This window comes from Hyla sarda, chromosome 5 (genome assembly GCF_029499605.1).
Source record: "Hyla sarda isolate aHylSar1 chromosome 5, aHylSar1.hap1, whole genome shotgun sequence".
Taxonomy (NCBI): domain Eukaryota; kingdom Metazoa; phylum Chordata; class Amphibia; order Anura; family Hylidae; genus Hyla; species Hyla sarda.
Window position 1 is genome coordinate 160,139,920 of NC_079193.1, and position 14,770 is coordinate 160,154,689.

The 14,770-nt window shown below is 41.5% G+C and overlaps 1 protein-coding gene across 1 annotated transcript in view; it reads right to left on the reverse strand.

Annotated features, from left to right (window-relative positions):
* EXOSC7 (exosome component 7) overlaps positions 1-14,770 on the reverse strand; it is a 64,189-nt gene that overhangs the window by 17,037 nt on the left and 32,382 nt on the right. The window contains exons 7-8 of the mRNA XM_056520576.1: positions 13,587-13,742; positions 10,161-10,261 (exon numbers count right to left, since the gene is read on the reverse strand). Of these exons, the coding sequence (XP_056376551.1) occupies positions 10,161-10,261; positions 13,587-13,742 (257 nt within the window). The remainder of the gene's footprint in view (positions 1-10,160; positions 10,262-13,586; positions 13,743-14,770) is intronic.

Genomic DNA, 14,770 nt, shown 5'->3' on the forward strand with positions numbered 1-14,770 from the left:
TCCCCATGTAGTTCTGTGTTGATTCCTTACCATTTCATGATCACTGAATTTCAATGAGATGGGATCTTGGAGCATGGAGCCCTCGACCAAGAGAGATTGAAAGTTATTTTGTGTTTCTCTCATTTGCATATAACTAGTGTAGAGCGCAAATATTCAAATAGCTAATTTTTTTTTGCGAATATCAGCACTTTGAGATTTTGCGAATATTTAGAATATCGCAAATTATATTTGTTACAACTCCCAGCATGCCCGGGCGGCAGTTGGAGGAAGCCTGGTTGGGAAACACTGCTGTAGAGCAGTGTTTCTCAAGCAGGGTGCCTTCAGCTGTGGCAAAACTGCATCTCCCTCGGGCTGTCCGGGTGTGCTGGGAGTTGTTTTTCAACAGCTGGATGCACCCTGGTTGGGAAACACTGCTGTATATTGATGGTCTGTAGAGCAAATAAGGAAAGGTGCAGTACATATGCAGTGCAGTTTCCCAACCAGCCTGGGCACCTCCAGCTGTTAAAAAACTACAACTCCCAGCATGCCCAGATAGCCAGAGGGCATGCTGAAAGCTGTAGTTTTGCAACAGCTTGAGGTACATTGGTTGGGGAACACTGCCTTAGAAGTTACAGACGGAGTAAAGATGGTGGTGAGGAGATGCAGATATGCCCTGCTGTGTAAAGTACCACGTACCTATACCTCCTCACCACTATATTTACTCCATCTGTAACCTCTAAGACAGTGTTCCCCAACCAGGGTGCCAGATGTAGCAAAACTATGGCTGTCTGGGCATGCTGAGAGTTGTAGTTTTGCAACAGCTGGAGGCACCCTAGTTGGGGAATACTGGTATACAGTGTAGACACTAATGTAAATCCATGTACATACAGGGTAAGTAATGTAATTTTATACAGTGACCCCAACAGCAGAACAATGAGTGCAACTCTTGAGCTGTAATGATTATTCTGCTGGTGAGGTCACTGTGTACATACATTACATTACTTATCCTGTACTTATCCTGAGTTATATCCTGTATTATACTCCAGAGCTGTACTCACTATTCTGCTGGTGAGGTCACTGTGTACATACATTACATTACTTATATTCTACTGATCCTGAGTTATATCCTGTATTATACTCCAGAGCTGTACTCATTATTCTGCTGGTGAGGTCACTGTGTACATACATTACATTACTTATCCTGTACTGATCCTGAGTTATATCTAGAGATGAGCGAACTTACAGTAAATTCGATTCGTCACGAACTTCTCCGCTCGGCAGTTGATGACTTTTCCTGCATACATTTGTTCAGCTTTCCGGTGCTCCGGTGGGCTGGAAAAGGTGGATACAGTCCTAGGAGACTCTTTCCTAGGACTGTATCCACCTTTTCCAGCGCACCTGAAGGCTGAACTAATTTACGCAGGAAAAGTCATCATCTGCCGAGCGGAGAAGTTCGTGACGAATCGAATTTACTGTAAGTTCGCTCATCTCTAGTTATATCCTGTATTATACTTCAGAGTGGCCCCACCCATTGAGTGGCCCGCCCCATTGCCCCTCCTCTTTTGTGGCTCCACCCATGGCCCATGCCCCGGATCTTTTGGAGGCCTAGCAACGCCCCTGACTTGAACATATTGGAGTGAAATATCATGGATGGAATGCTGTACGGTGCCAGCAAGACTTCCATCATAAGTGCTGGCAGATTCAACCAGCTGGTTAAACAAGTCATTTGTTTTCATCCTGTCATAAAGCCACAAAACTCGCACCTGCGGCGTTGTACACAATGGACTGTGCATTTGTGATGGAGTAATCATCCTGTGAACCCACCAAGGTGTGGTTCTTAACCCCTTAAGGACCAGAGCATTTTTGGCACATCTGACCACTGTCACTTTAAGCATTAATAACTCTGAGATGCTATTGCTTATGAATTTGATTCCGAGAATGCTTTTTCGTGACCCATTATGTAAATTTTCATTGATACTTGCATCATTTCTTGTGAAAAATTCCCCCATTTTATGAAAAATCTGAAAATATTGCATTTTTCTAACTTTGAAGCTCTCTGCTTGTAAGGAAAATAGACATATCAAATAATTTATTTATTCACATATACAATATGTCTACTTTAGGTTTGGATCATAAAGTTGACATGTTTTACTTTTTGAAGACATCAGAGGGCTTCAAAGTTTTTTTTTTTAAATTCGTTTTATTGAAAAGTAAATAACTGTAGACCACAGGCCCATTAAAGTGAACATGAAGCATATCCACAGTACATAGAAAAGGGTCATGAGACCATACATCAATTTACAGAATGTAAGCGACAGGATACTCCAGGTTACATCACATGGTAAACGTCAAAGTCATAAAACACTACCCAACTGAGGTAGGGAAACTGAAAACAAAATTGAACAAGAAGGCGAACATTCGCCAAAATTAGCAATCGTATACCATCCCGCGAGGAGCACCAATACTATCACTAGTTAGTGGTACCATCAAATAACCCATGATAAATAATCCCGAAAGGCACCCACGCATCCAAAGAGGTAGAAAAAGAATCGACAAACGTACACAGAAAGAGAAACGAAGGTTAGTAGAGACCACAGATAGCAAGCATAATATCAATGTATCTTACACTGTCCCAGAGGGGGTCACAGAATACGAGCATTGAGTCAAGGGAGAGGAACACCAACCACCCCACACAGAATAAAATTTACCCGGGCACTTCCTATTTTTGTACACTATGTGTGAGAAAGGCAATGTAGCATTCACCAAAGCCTTCCATTGAGTCAGGGTAGGAGAGCCGGGGTCCATCCATTTAAGAGCAATAGCCTTCCTGGCCAAGAACAGAGTTTCCCGCAAAAACGTACGTACGTGATGTGTCCATATCTCTTCATCTAAGATACCAAAAAGGCAGATCAAAGGATCAAGAGATAGGGAAGGTTGAGCCAGAGTAGCTAAAAAAGTGAGCACTGCACGCCAGAAAGCTGCGATATATGGGCAAGCCCAAATCAAATGCCAAAAGTCTGCCCTGGCAGCGCTACAACGATGACAGGCATCGGAGTCTGAACGACCCATTCTATTGAGCCTTAAAGGAGTAATATAACTATAGTGTATAATGTTCAATTGGATCAATTTATTATTCGCCGCCGGGGACACTAACATGTGGGAGGAAAAAATGTCCTCCCATACATCCTTAGTCAAATTAGGGATATGGGATTCCCAATGCCGGACCGCCGATACTGGATTGCGGGAGTTCTTGGCCTGAATAAGGTGCGTGTACAGGATGGACACCAGCCCCCTGGGACCCTGTGACTTCAAAACCCCGATGAGGGGAAACGCTGATATCAATGGGCTCCCAATGGGGAACTGGGCATTCAGGGCGTGTCGGAGCTGGAGGTATTTAAAAAAACTGTTTCTGGGAAGAGCATGACTGGATTGCAACTGATCAAATGAACAGAGCACATTGTCACGATATACATGCCCCAAGGTGAGCACCCCCGCGTTCTGCCAGAAGACTGGGTCCAGAGCATCGCTCACTTGAGGAAGTTGAGGATTATGCCATAGAGGGGTATCCTCAGCGATGTCAGTATATCCATATATCCCCTTAACAGCCCGCCACACCTTTATAGCCAGCTTATGAAGTTGGAGATAAGCTCTACCACCCAGAACAGGACTATCTAGCAGCATCCTAAGGGACATTGTCGGGACAGACCTAGCTAGGGACTGTTCGGAGTCCGGCACCACATCCCCAGAGATCCAGAGAGGGCTTCAAAGTTTAGCAGAAATTTTCCACAAAATTTTCAAAATCTGAAATTTTCAGGGACCAGTTCAGTTGGAAGTGGATTTGAGGGGCCTTCATATTAGAAATACCCCATATATGACCCCCATTGTAAAAACTGCACCCCTCAAAGTATTCAAAAATGACATTCACAAAGTTTGTTAACCCTTCAGGTGTTTCACAGGAATTGCAGCAAAGTGAAGGAGAAAAATTCAAAATCTTCATTTTTTTTTTACACTTGCATGTTCTTGTAGACCCATTTATTTTTTTATTTTTACAAGGGGTAAAAGGAGAAAAAGCCCCCCAAAATGTGTAACCCAATTTCTCCCAAGTAAGGAAATACCTCTTATGTGGATGTAAAGTGCTCTGCGGAAGCAGTAAAGGGCTCAGAAGGGAAGGAGCGACAATGGGATTTTGGAGAGTGAATTTTGCTCAAATGTTTTTTGGGGGGCATGTCACATTTAGGAAGTCCCTATGGTGCCAGAACAGCTATTAAAAAAAAATTTTTAAAAATAAAAACACACACATGGCATCCTATTTTAAAATGTACACCCCTTAAGGCACGTAACAAGGGGTACAGTAAGCCTTTACACCCCACATGTGTTTGACGGCTTTTCTTTAAATCAGGTGTTTAAATTAATTTTTTTTTTTTACTAAAATGTAGTTTCCCCCCCCAAATTTACCATTTTTACAAGAGGCAATAGGAGAAATTCCCCCCAAAATGTGTAAAATGTGTAATGAGTATGGAAATACCCCATGTGTGGATGTAAAGTGCTCTGCGAGCGCACTACAATGCCCAGAAGAGAAGGAGCCACATTTGGCTTTTGGAAAGCTAGTTTTGCTGAAACGTTTTTTTGGGGGGCATTTATGAAGCCACTATGGTGCCAGAACAGCAAAAAGACAAAAACAAAAAAACACATGGAACACTATTTGGGAAACTACACCCCTCAAGGAAAGGAACAAGAGGTACAATGAGCCTTTACACCCCACAAGTGTTTGACAAATATTTGGTGTTTGACTAAAGTTGAACATGAAAATAATCAATTCGATTTTTTTTTCCCCTAAAATGCTGGTGTTACCCCTAATAGGAGAAACAGCCCCCCCCCCCCCAAAATTTTTAACACCATTTCTTGGGAGTAAGGGAATACCCTATATGTGAATGTAAAGTACTCTGCAGGTGCACTACAGGGCTCAGGAGAGAAGAAGCGCCATTGGACTTTTGGAGAGAGAATTTGGTTGGAATAAAAGTCGGGAGCCATGTGCATTTACAAAGCCCCCGTGGTGCCAGAACAGTGGACCCCCCCCCCCCCACATGATCCTATTTCGGAAGCTACACCCCCCCCTCACGTAATGTAATAAGGGGTGCAGCGAGCATTTACACCCCACTGACATTTGACAGATCTTTGGAAGTGGGCTGTGCAAATGAAAAATTAAATTTTTCATTTTCATGGACCGCTGTTTAACCGCTTGCTGCAAATGGACGTTCATTAACGTCCCTTTGCGGCTCCCGAGGTATGACACGGGCTCAGCAGGTGAGCGCCCATCGTACCTGGTGGGTCACGGTTGCTATAAGCAACCAGGACCCACGGCTAATGCCGAACATCGCCGATCAGGCTGATGTCCGGCATTAACCCTTTAGAAGTGGCGATCAAACTTGAACGAAAGTAAACATTGCCAGTTAGCTCAGTGGTGCTGTTCGGGACCGCCGTGGTGAAATCGCGGCATCCCAAACAGTTTGCCTACCTACCTGCCTCCTCGCTGTCCGATCACCGAATGAAGCTCCGAGATCCAGGAAGGCGTAGTCAAGCGGCAAAAACACTTAATGTTATGCTATGGCATAGCACTGATCAGTGTAATGCGCGTTATAGTGCCCTATGGGGGCTATAACATTGCAAAAAAAAAAAAATGTGTAAAAAAAAAAGTTAATAAATGTGATTTAACCCTTTCCCTAATAAAAGTTTGAATCACGCCCTTTTCCCATAAAAAAAACCTGTAAATAAAATAAAAATAAACATATGTGGTATTGCCACGTGCGTAAATGTCCGAGCTATAAAAATATAGCGTTGATTAAACCGCACTGTCAATGGAGCACACGTAAAAAATTTCCAAATTCAAAAATAGAGCATTTTTGGTCACTTTTTATACCATAAAAATTTTTTTTTATAAAAAGTGATCAAAAAGTCCAATCAAAACAAAAATAGTACCGATAAAAACTTCAGATCACAGCGCAAAAAATGAGCCCTAATACATACCCTTATACAGAAAAATAAAAAAAAGTTATAGGGCTCAGCAGAGGACATTTTTGAACGCATTAATTGTGGTGCATGTAGTTATAATTTTTGTAGTAAAATAAAATCAAACCTATATAAATTGGGTATCCTAGCGACCATATGGATCTACATTATAAATATAAGGTGCAATTTTTACTTAAAACTGCACTGCGTACAAACGGAAGCTGCTAAAAATTACAAAATGGATTTTGTGGTGAAATTATTAATGGTATTATAAAGTAAAATTGTTGGAGCAAAGAACAAGCCCTCATATAGATTTTTAGGTTGAAAAGGTTATGATTTTTAGAAGGTGAGGAGGAAAAATCAAAAATGCAAAATCGCCAAAGAGGGAAAGGGTTTAAAAAAAACTGTCAGACACCTGTGGGGTGTAAATGCTCACTGCAACCCTTATTATGTTCCTCTTGGGGTGTAGTTTCCAATATGGGGTCCCATGTGGGGGGCAGGGGTCCACTGTTCTGGCACCATAGGGGCTTTGTAAACGCACATGACCTTCAATTCCAGCCAAATTCCCTCTCCAAAAGACCAATGGCGCTCCTTCTCTTCTAAGCATTGTAGTTCGCCTGCAGAGCACTTTACATCCACATATGGGGTATTACCTTACTCAGAAGAAATGGTATTACAAATTTTGGGTGGCTTTTTTCCTATTTTCCCTTGTAAAAATGAAAAATGTGGGGTAACCTGCATTTTAATGGAAAAAATAAAATTTTTGATTTTCACGCCCAACTTCAAACACCTGTAGGGTTTTGACGCTCACTAAACACCTTGTTACATTCTGTGAGGGGTGTAATTTCCAAAATGGGATCACATGTGGGTGTTTTTTTTTTGCGTTTATGCAAATCAGTGTAAATCGCCTCATATGCGCCCTCAGAGCATTTTACAGCCTCATTTGGGGTATTTCCGTACTCAGGAGAAATTGCGTTACAAATTTTGGGGGTCTTTTTTTTTCTTTTACCTCTTGTGAAAATGAAAAGTATGGGACAACACCAGCATATAAGTGTAAAAAACTAAATTTGTTTACACTAACATGCTGGTGTAGACCCCAACTTATCAATTTCATAAGGGGTAAGAGGAGAAAAAGCCCCCCAAAATTTGTTAGGGAATTTCTTCCGAGTACGGAAATACCCCATATGTGGCACTAAACTGTTGCCTTGAAATAAGACAGGGCTCCAAAGTGAGGGAGCTCCATGCACATTTGAGGCCTAAATTAGGGATTTACATAGAGATGGACTCGGATGCAAGCATTACACTTGCCTCCAATACCAAAAACACCCTGACAGTGTTTCCCAAACAGGGTGCCTCCAGATGTTGCAAAACTCCCAGCATGCCTGGACAGTCAATGGCTATTCGGCCATATTGGGAGGAGTTGTTTTGCAACAGCTGGAGGCTCCGTTTGGGAAACAGTGTCATACAAGACAAGACATTTTTCATTTTTAATGGAGGGGGGTGTAACTGTGTAAGGGGATGTAGATGTAGTGTTTTTAGGGTACATTCACAGGGGCGGGGGTTTACAGCGAGTTTCCCACTGGGAGTTAGAGCTGCGTCAGAAAATTTGCAGCATCTCAAACTTGCAGCGGGAAACTCACTGTAAACCCCCGCCCGTGTGTTAATGGTACCCTGTACATTGTATAACTTTCTGGAGCCAGTTGATATAAAAATTATTTTCCACTGGAACACCCCTTTAAGGACCAAGACAAATTAGAGTCCCTTAAAGCGCAACTGTCATTAAGTTTGGGGCATATAAACTGACCATAGTCTGTGTATTGTGTATAGACTATTAATCCAGAATTACTTTTACCTTCTTTATTCCAGTTGTAATTACCACAAAAAAACCACTTTTCTTTGCAGTCTCTGACAGTCGGAAAGGCATGGGGTTTGCTATGCCCTCCTGCCGCCACGCCTATCCCCTATACCTCAGCGCTGGGACTGCTGTGTGATTGACACACAGGTCCCAGCGCATGCTCCCCCTTTGATTTTTATGTGTACGCCGACCGATAGGAATTTACACAGCTCCCCCAGCCAGCACTGAGCTCTCTGCCTCTAGTGAATGCAGACACACACAAAGAAGAGGAGAACGGACACTGTTATCGCTTCCCCACCAAGCGCCCGCTCCTGCTGTTTCACATCTCTGTGCGCCTGTGCAATGCTAGAGCTGACTCGCTCCCTGCCTCTAGCATTGAACCGGCAGCTATGTCAGACAGCAGGAGCGAGTGCTGGCTGGGGGAGCGAGTGCTGGCTGAGGGAGCCAGCGCTTGCTGTGTAAATTCCTATCGGTCGGCGCACATATAAAAATCAAAGGGGGGGGGGATGCGCTGGGACCGGTGTCAATCACAGAGCAGTCCCAGCTTTGAGGTATAGGGGATAGGCGTGGCGGCAAGAGGGCATAGCGAACCCATGGCCACGCCTATCCAACTGTCAGTGACTGCAAAGAAAAAAAAAGTGTTTTTTGTGGTAATTACAACTGGAATAAAAGAAGGTAAAAGTAATGCTGGATAATTAGTAGAGATGAGCGAACTTACAGTGATCTGATTTGTCACGAACTTCTCGGCAGTTGCTGACTTTAGCCTGCATAAACTAGTTTAGCTTTCAGGTGCTCCAGTGGCTAAAGACTCTCCTAGGACTGTATCCACCTTTTCCAGCCCACAGGAGCACCTGAGAGCTGAACTAATTTATGCAGGCTAAAGTCAGCAAACGCCGAGCCGAGAAGTTCGTGACTAACCGAATTACTGTAAGTTCGCTCATCTCTAATAATTAGTCTACACACAATACACAGACTATGGTTATTTTATATGCCCCAAACTTCATGACAGTTGCGCTTTAAAGACCAGGCCTGTTTTTTCATATCGGGGATGTCCGAATTTAATAGAGAATAACACCGTTAAAGTTTTGCCAATCACGATAATTCTGACATTGTTTGTCACACGTTGTCCTTCATGTTCCATGTAAATGGAAGCTGATCATTTGTAGTTTTTTTTTTTTTTTGCAAAAAATCATTAAATAAAAAAATTAAATAATGATTTTTGCTATTTTAACACTAATAGGTGAAATATATTTATACTTACTGACCATATAGTTTATGAAAACTTATGCCTTCAGATGTCTGTTTTGAAAGCATTTTTTTAAATGAATTAGAAGTCTAACAATTTTACTTGAAATTTTTGAAAAGTACTTTTTTTTTATGTGCTATGCAAGGTTTGCAGAAATTTGAAGGTGGTAGAACATAGGAACCTCCCCCCAAATGACCACATTTTGAAAACTAGAACCCTCAAGGTATTCACTAGGGGGTACAGTGAGTATTTTAACATTATAGTTCTTTGGCAGAATTTTTTACAAGTCAGTGTTAAAAAAAAAAAAAAAAATCGAAATTTGCTAATTTTCACAAATGCATCATTTGTGGGACATATTTTTTGTACATCACTTCTGATATTGATACTGATATTCTTATATTGAAAGATATTTTATTGAGCTACTCAGCCCGTGTTTGGAAATACCTCCGCTTAGGCCATATTTGGTTCCTTGGCCACTTTGTAGGACCCAGAAGGAGAGGAGCGCTATTTGGCTTTCAGGGCATCATTTTAGGCAGCCCTTCATGCCTGCAAAGGGTTTTAGCTGCCAGAACCCCCCCCCCCCCCCCAAGTGACCCCATTTTGGAAACTACACCCCCTAAAGTATTCACCTAGACAAAAAGTGATTACTTTTTGTGTGGATGGAATGGTTACAAATTCAGTGGAAAAATTTACATTTGCTTTTTTTTTTTTTCCCCCCCCCACTAATGCATCATTTGTTAGACATATTTTTTGTACATTGCATCTGAAAATGAGGAAATGCGCCCCATATTTTATTACGCTGTTCGTCCCATGTTTTCGGTAAACTGCTGGGACTAAAGTTTATTTAGGTTCCGGCAGGGTGCTGGCTGTGTGTTACAGCAAAGTCCCTGTTGCAATCTCCTGGGTACACTGGGCAGTACCCACGAGAACCATGGACCTGTATACTTGTCCAGGTATACACGTCCATGGTCGTTAACTTGTTAAAAGACTTTAAAAAAAAAACACAAGTCTGAGATTATTAAATAAAAAAAAAAACTTTATTGCTTTTCCAAAAACACAGATCAAACTGTTCACCTTAGGAAGCCAATCTTTTGTCTCTTCTTCCCTAGGCTTTCTTCTTGATTTAATACATTTTGTAAGGATACATGTAAGGACTTTGCAACACTCTTTCCAGTCTAAAGAGGGAGAAACCAATATTACAACATTTCAGTATTAAACATTCAGTAAGTGGCGCCTTTAAAATGTTTTTTTTTTTTTTTAAAGAATGCCCACAATTAAATAATTTACTTAAAGGGGTTTTCTTAAAGACATCTTATCCCCTTGGGGGGGGGGGGGGGGGGGTTAGGGGGGATTCAACCGATGGGGAAGCCCGCAATCTCTCATATAGCACCCACCTGTGTGAGCTGCACGCCAGCGCTGGAGGCTCAGTCTTGTGACATCACGACTCTGCCCCGTGTGTGACATGCCCTGCTCCCTCAATGTAAGTCTATGGGTGGGGGCAAGGCTATCGAATAGAGGATAAAATGTCTTAGGGTCGGAGTACCCCTTTAATTACACAAAAAAAAATGGATGGTGAGAAAAAGCTGTTTCCAGTGCTCTACTCCACTTCTGTATGAGAAGGGGAGCCTGGTGGTGGAACTCAGCTATTGGGAATAAGTTACCACCAGAGCTACAGACAGCAATATCTAGGCACAAGGGAAATGTTTAAGTGGTTCCAATTCATGGGAAAATCCCTCTAAAAGTGATTAATCTTGTAGCTGGAACCCTTCTCCATGTCAGATTTAGCAGCCAGATATTCCATTTTCAAACATACACTATTAAAAGTATTAATCCTAATTAGTGAACTCAGGCATTTTATTTTAGGTCCCATTGCCACAGGTGTATAAAATCCAGCAGCTACCAACACACTCTGCCTTTATAAATATTAAAAAGACCACTGAATGGCAGCATGACACTGTAAGGCTATGTTCACACGGGCAGATGTCAGCATGGAAAGAAGCTGCAAGCTTCTGCGTTCCGGACGCCGCTGGCCCGGAAATCGTGGGGGTACCCAGCTGTGGGACCCCCACGATCTAACATCTTATCCCCTATCCTTTGGGTAGGGGATAAGATATTGCCAGCAGAGTACCCCTTTAAGGCTAGGTTCACACTATGGAGGTTCTGAGAGCGCCCAGACATTGCAGTTAGAGATGACCGAACTTCCAGTAATTCGATTCGTCATGAACTTCTCGGCTCGGCAGTTTCTGACTTTAGCCTGCATAATTTAGTTCAGCTTTCAGGAGCTCCGGTGGGCTGGAAAAGGTGCATTCAGTCCTAGGAGAGAGTCTCCAGCCACCGGAGTACCTGAAAGCTGAACTCATTTATGTAGGCTAAAGTCAGCAACTGCCGAGAAGTTTGTGACGAATCGAATTACTGGAAGTTCGCTCATCTCTAATTACAGTCCCCATATATTACAATGTCTGCAGAGAGAATTCCACCTAAAGAATGAGTAAGCGCATTCTTTTGGCAGCATATCCGTTGCTGAAATTCCACGTGTGCACGAATCCCATTGCCAGTAATAGGATACTGCTGCACTGGAATTTCCGACTGAAATTCTTAAGCAGAATCTTTGATGGAAATTCAGTAGTTTGAACCCAGCCTAAAAGTACGTTCACATTGAGAAATTCTGCCCCAAAAAATGTCAATGCAGCAGGCATCACTGGCTCTAGGACCATGCTGACCTTTGCCATCACAACTGACAATGCAGTCTGCACGGAATTCTGCAGCAGAAATTCACAACAGACAGAAATGGGAGGCTGCTTCAAAGAAGACGACGCACAGAATTCTGGAAATTCTTTGTATGAACTGGACCTGAAGTGAAGTGAAGACCATGTAGTGACAGTGAATAGTGCACAGTGAATAAGTCAAACACTCTGCTGACTCAATAACTGCAGAGTTCCTGACCTCACCTGCTATTAAAATCAATACAAAAACTGTGCCAGGAGCTGGAATGTGTTTCCAGCTCCTGGCACAGTTGCGTTACATCTCCAAGCAAAATGCCAAGCGTTGGATCAAGGGGTGTAAAGCACACCCTCACAGGACACAAACTTGCTCTGTGGAAGGATTAACAATACTTCTCTATCTGGTAGTCTAACGGATGGGTCTGGGTTTGGCAAATGCTAGGAGAACTTTACCCGCTTTACCTCACCGTATCGACTAACGTTTGGTGAAGGAGGCATAATGCTATATGGTGAAGTTGTTTTCAAAATTTACATAGGACAGTCAGTCCAGTGATAGGAAATCTTAATGCTCCAGCACATCAAGACTTTTAGACAACTATGTAGGAATAGTTTTGGGGAATTTCCCACACTCCACCAATCTGGCCTTTACGGCAGAGTGGCCAGAAAGAAGCTTCCTGGAGCTTGAAAAGAAAAAAAGCACAACTAAGCAAAGGGTCTGAATACTTAAGTTAATTAGATGTGTTGATGGGAAAAAAACTGACTATGTTACCAGGCCAACGTAACAAAATGTGAAAAGATCTGAAAACTTCCTAAATTCACTGTACATCTGGCTGCACACTAACTGAATCTAATGTGGTCCAGATTGTAAGAAAGCTTATTTGTTTTCCTATGTTCCAAGTGCAAAACTATGCATTGATGTTTATGATCAATTGATTCCTCGCGGTGCAGTGAGAGAATAGCAAGTGACAGGTTAACGCATGCATTGTCCTAATAATCCACAGAACCCATTTTATAGAAACCATTTATCAGTTTTTAACAGCCTTGTACCAGACCGCACAAAAAGCATATTGTGCAATCTCATTTTTCTAATTTAGACTCAATGCTTTGGATTTAAATGGGCACAATCATGAAAAAAACCTTTTTATATGCCTCGACATATCAAAAGTATTGATCTGAGAATTTAGACCCTCACCGATCACTACAGCAATCCAGAAGTATGCGCTCAGAGCGTTTTCTACTGTCTCTGTCTCACAACCAGGACATACTGATAATGTAAGGTTATGGGTCTGCCTTTGTCTTATAGACACAAAGCCGGGAGAGAGGCACTTTCTTGAACAGTTGGGATCTGGACACTCAGATCTTCACTGATAAAAACTTTTTCCAAGCTGTTTTTTATTGCCGGGTACACTTAACTACATCTGTGTATGGTTTGGTGGCCACATTTAAATTGAAGTTTCACTTTGGAGATGCTTTCTATTTGGACTTTTGACAGGCTACAGTCACATTTAAAAAAAAAAAAAAAAAAAAAAAAAAAAAAAAAAGGAAGGGCCCTTTGTTTGCAGTATATGTAGACATACCGCCATACACAGAAGAAAAAGTCTACTTATGACTACACTCAGTAAGTTTCCAAGTTAGTACTTTTTACTAGTAGACTAGTTTAGAGCCTTAAAGTGAATGGGTCTGCAGAGAGTGTGTTACAGTATAGATACTTATATATTGGCATGTTGAATGCAAAAGCCATTTTCTAATGTGAACATACCCTTTAATGTCACATCCTTACCTCAATCATTTCGAAGATGCTTTCTGGATCTAAACTTCCTTTGCCTATTTTCCTCATACAAGTCAAAGTACCTTTGCTTGTCACAGAGATAAGAAGACTTGCCAATGAACAGGCTTCTTCTTGCAAAGTGGCATCTACTACATGTCTGTGACCTATCTGAAAAGACAAAAAAGGAGATAGATATATATATCTATCTAACACACACGCATACATACACACACACACACACACCTCATGAAAAATCAATTGCCAATAAATATGGGACCAGATGGCTTGTTAATTGTTGGGAAAAGCAAAAACAGCTAGACCAATGTCTCAAGATCTATAATGCATTAAGATGTAAATGTAAAAGAACACCGTACACTTAAGATGACACATACATTCTGGGTCAAAAATACATAGAGAAACCAGCCCAGTTAGAAAGCAGAGCAAAAATGGGGTACTTGGAAACAAAAGAAGAGGTCACCGAAAAAAACACTAATACTTAACTTTTAATAATTTGCGCTAAAAATCTGGGGAATACAACCCCAAAACCATCAATTATCAAAAAACCAACATGATAAATCAAAAAGAAATATCTTACTATGAAGTTCATATTGCAGGGCGTTAACTCCGTCTAGGATTAGGTATAGAGTAGGGGATTAACAGGGAAAGTGATAGGTAGCAGCCTACTACCTCCATCAGCCTATTACCTCCATCAGCCTATTACCTCCCTAGGTCCTTTCCCCCCCATCTATCCCTACCTATATCCCCTACTTTATTTTAGGAGTTGTGGTTTATATTCTAATTACTGACCGATTGTGGCTGTTGACAGGGATAACAATATATTCTGTAAAGATTGTAATCTATGAGCTGACTCAGACCCTCATTGGGTCCCTATTGTCACTTCATAGTAAGATAATTCTTTTTGATTTATCATGTTGGTTTTTTGATAATTGATGGTTTTGGGGTTGCATTCCCCAGATTTTTAGAGCAAATTATTAAAAGTTAAGTATTAGTGTTTTTTTCGGTGAACTCTACTTTTGTGCACTAATAGAAATTGAGTCCTTCGGTGATATATATATATATATATATATATATATATATATATATATATATATATATATAAAAATATTTTTTGTACTTGGAAACAAACAGAAGTGTTAGTTTAAAGTTCAAAAAAGGGGAAGATGCATACACAGCTC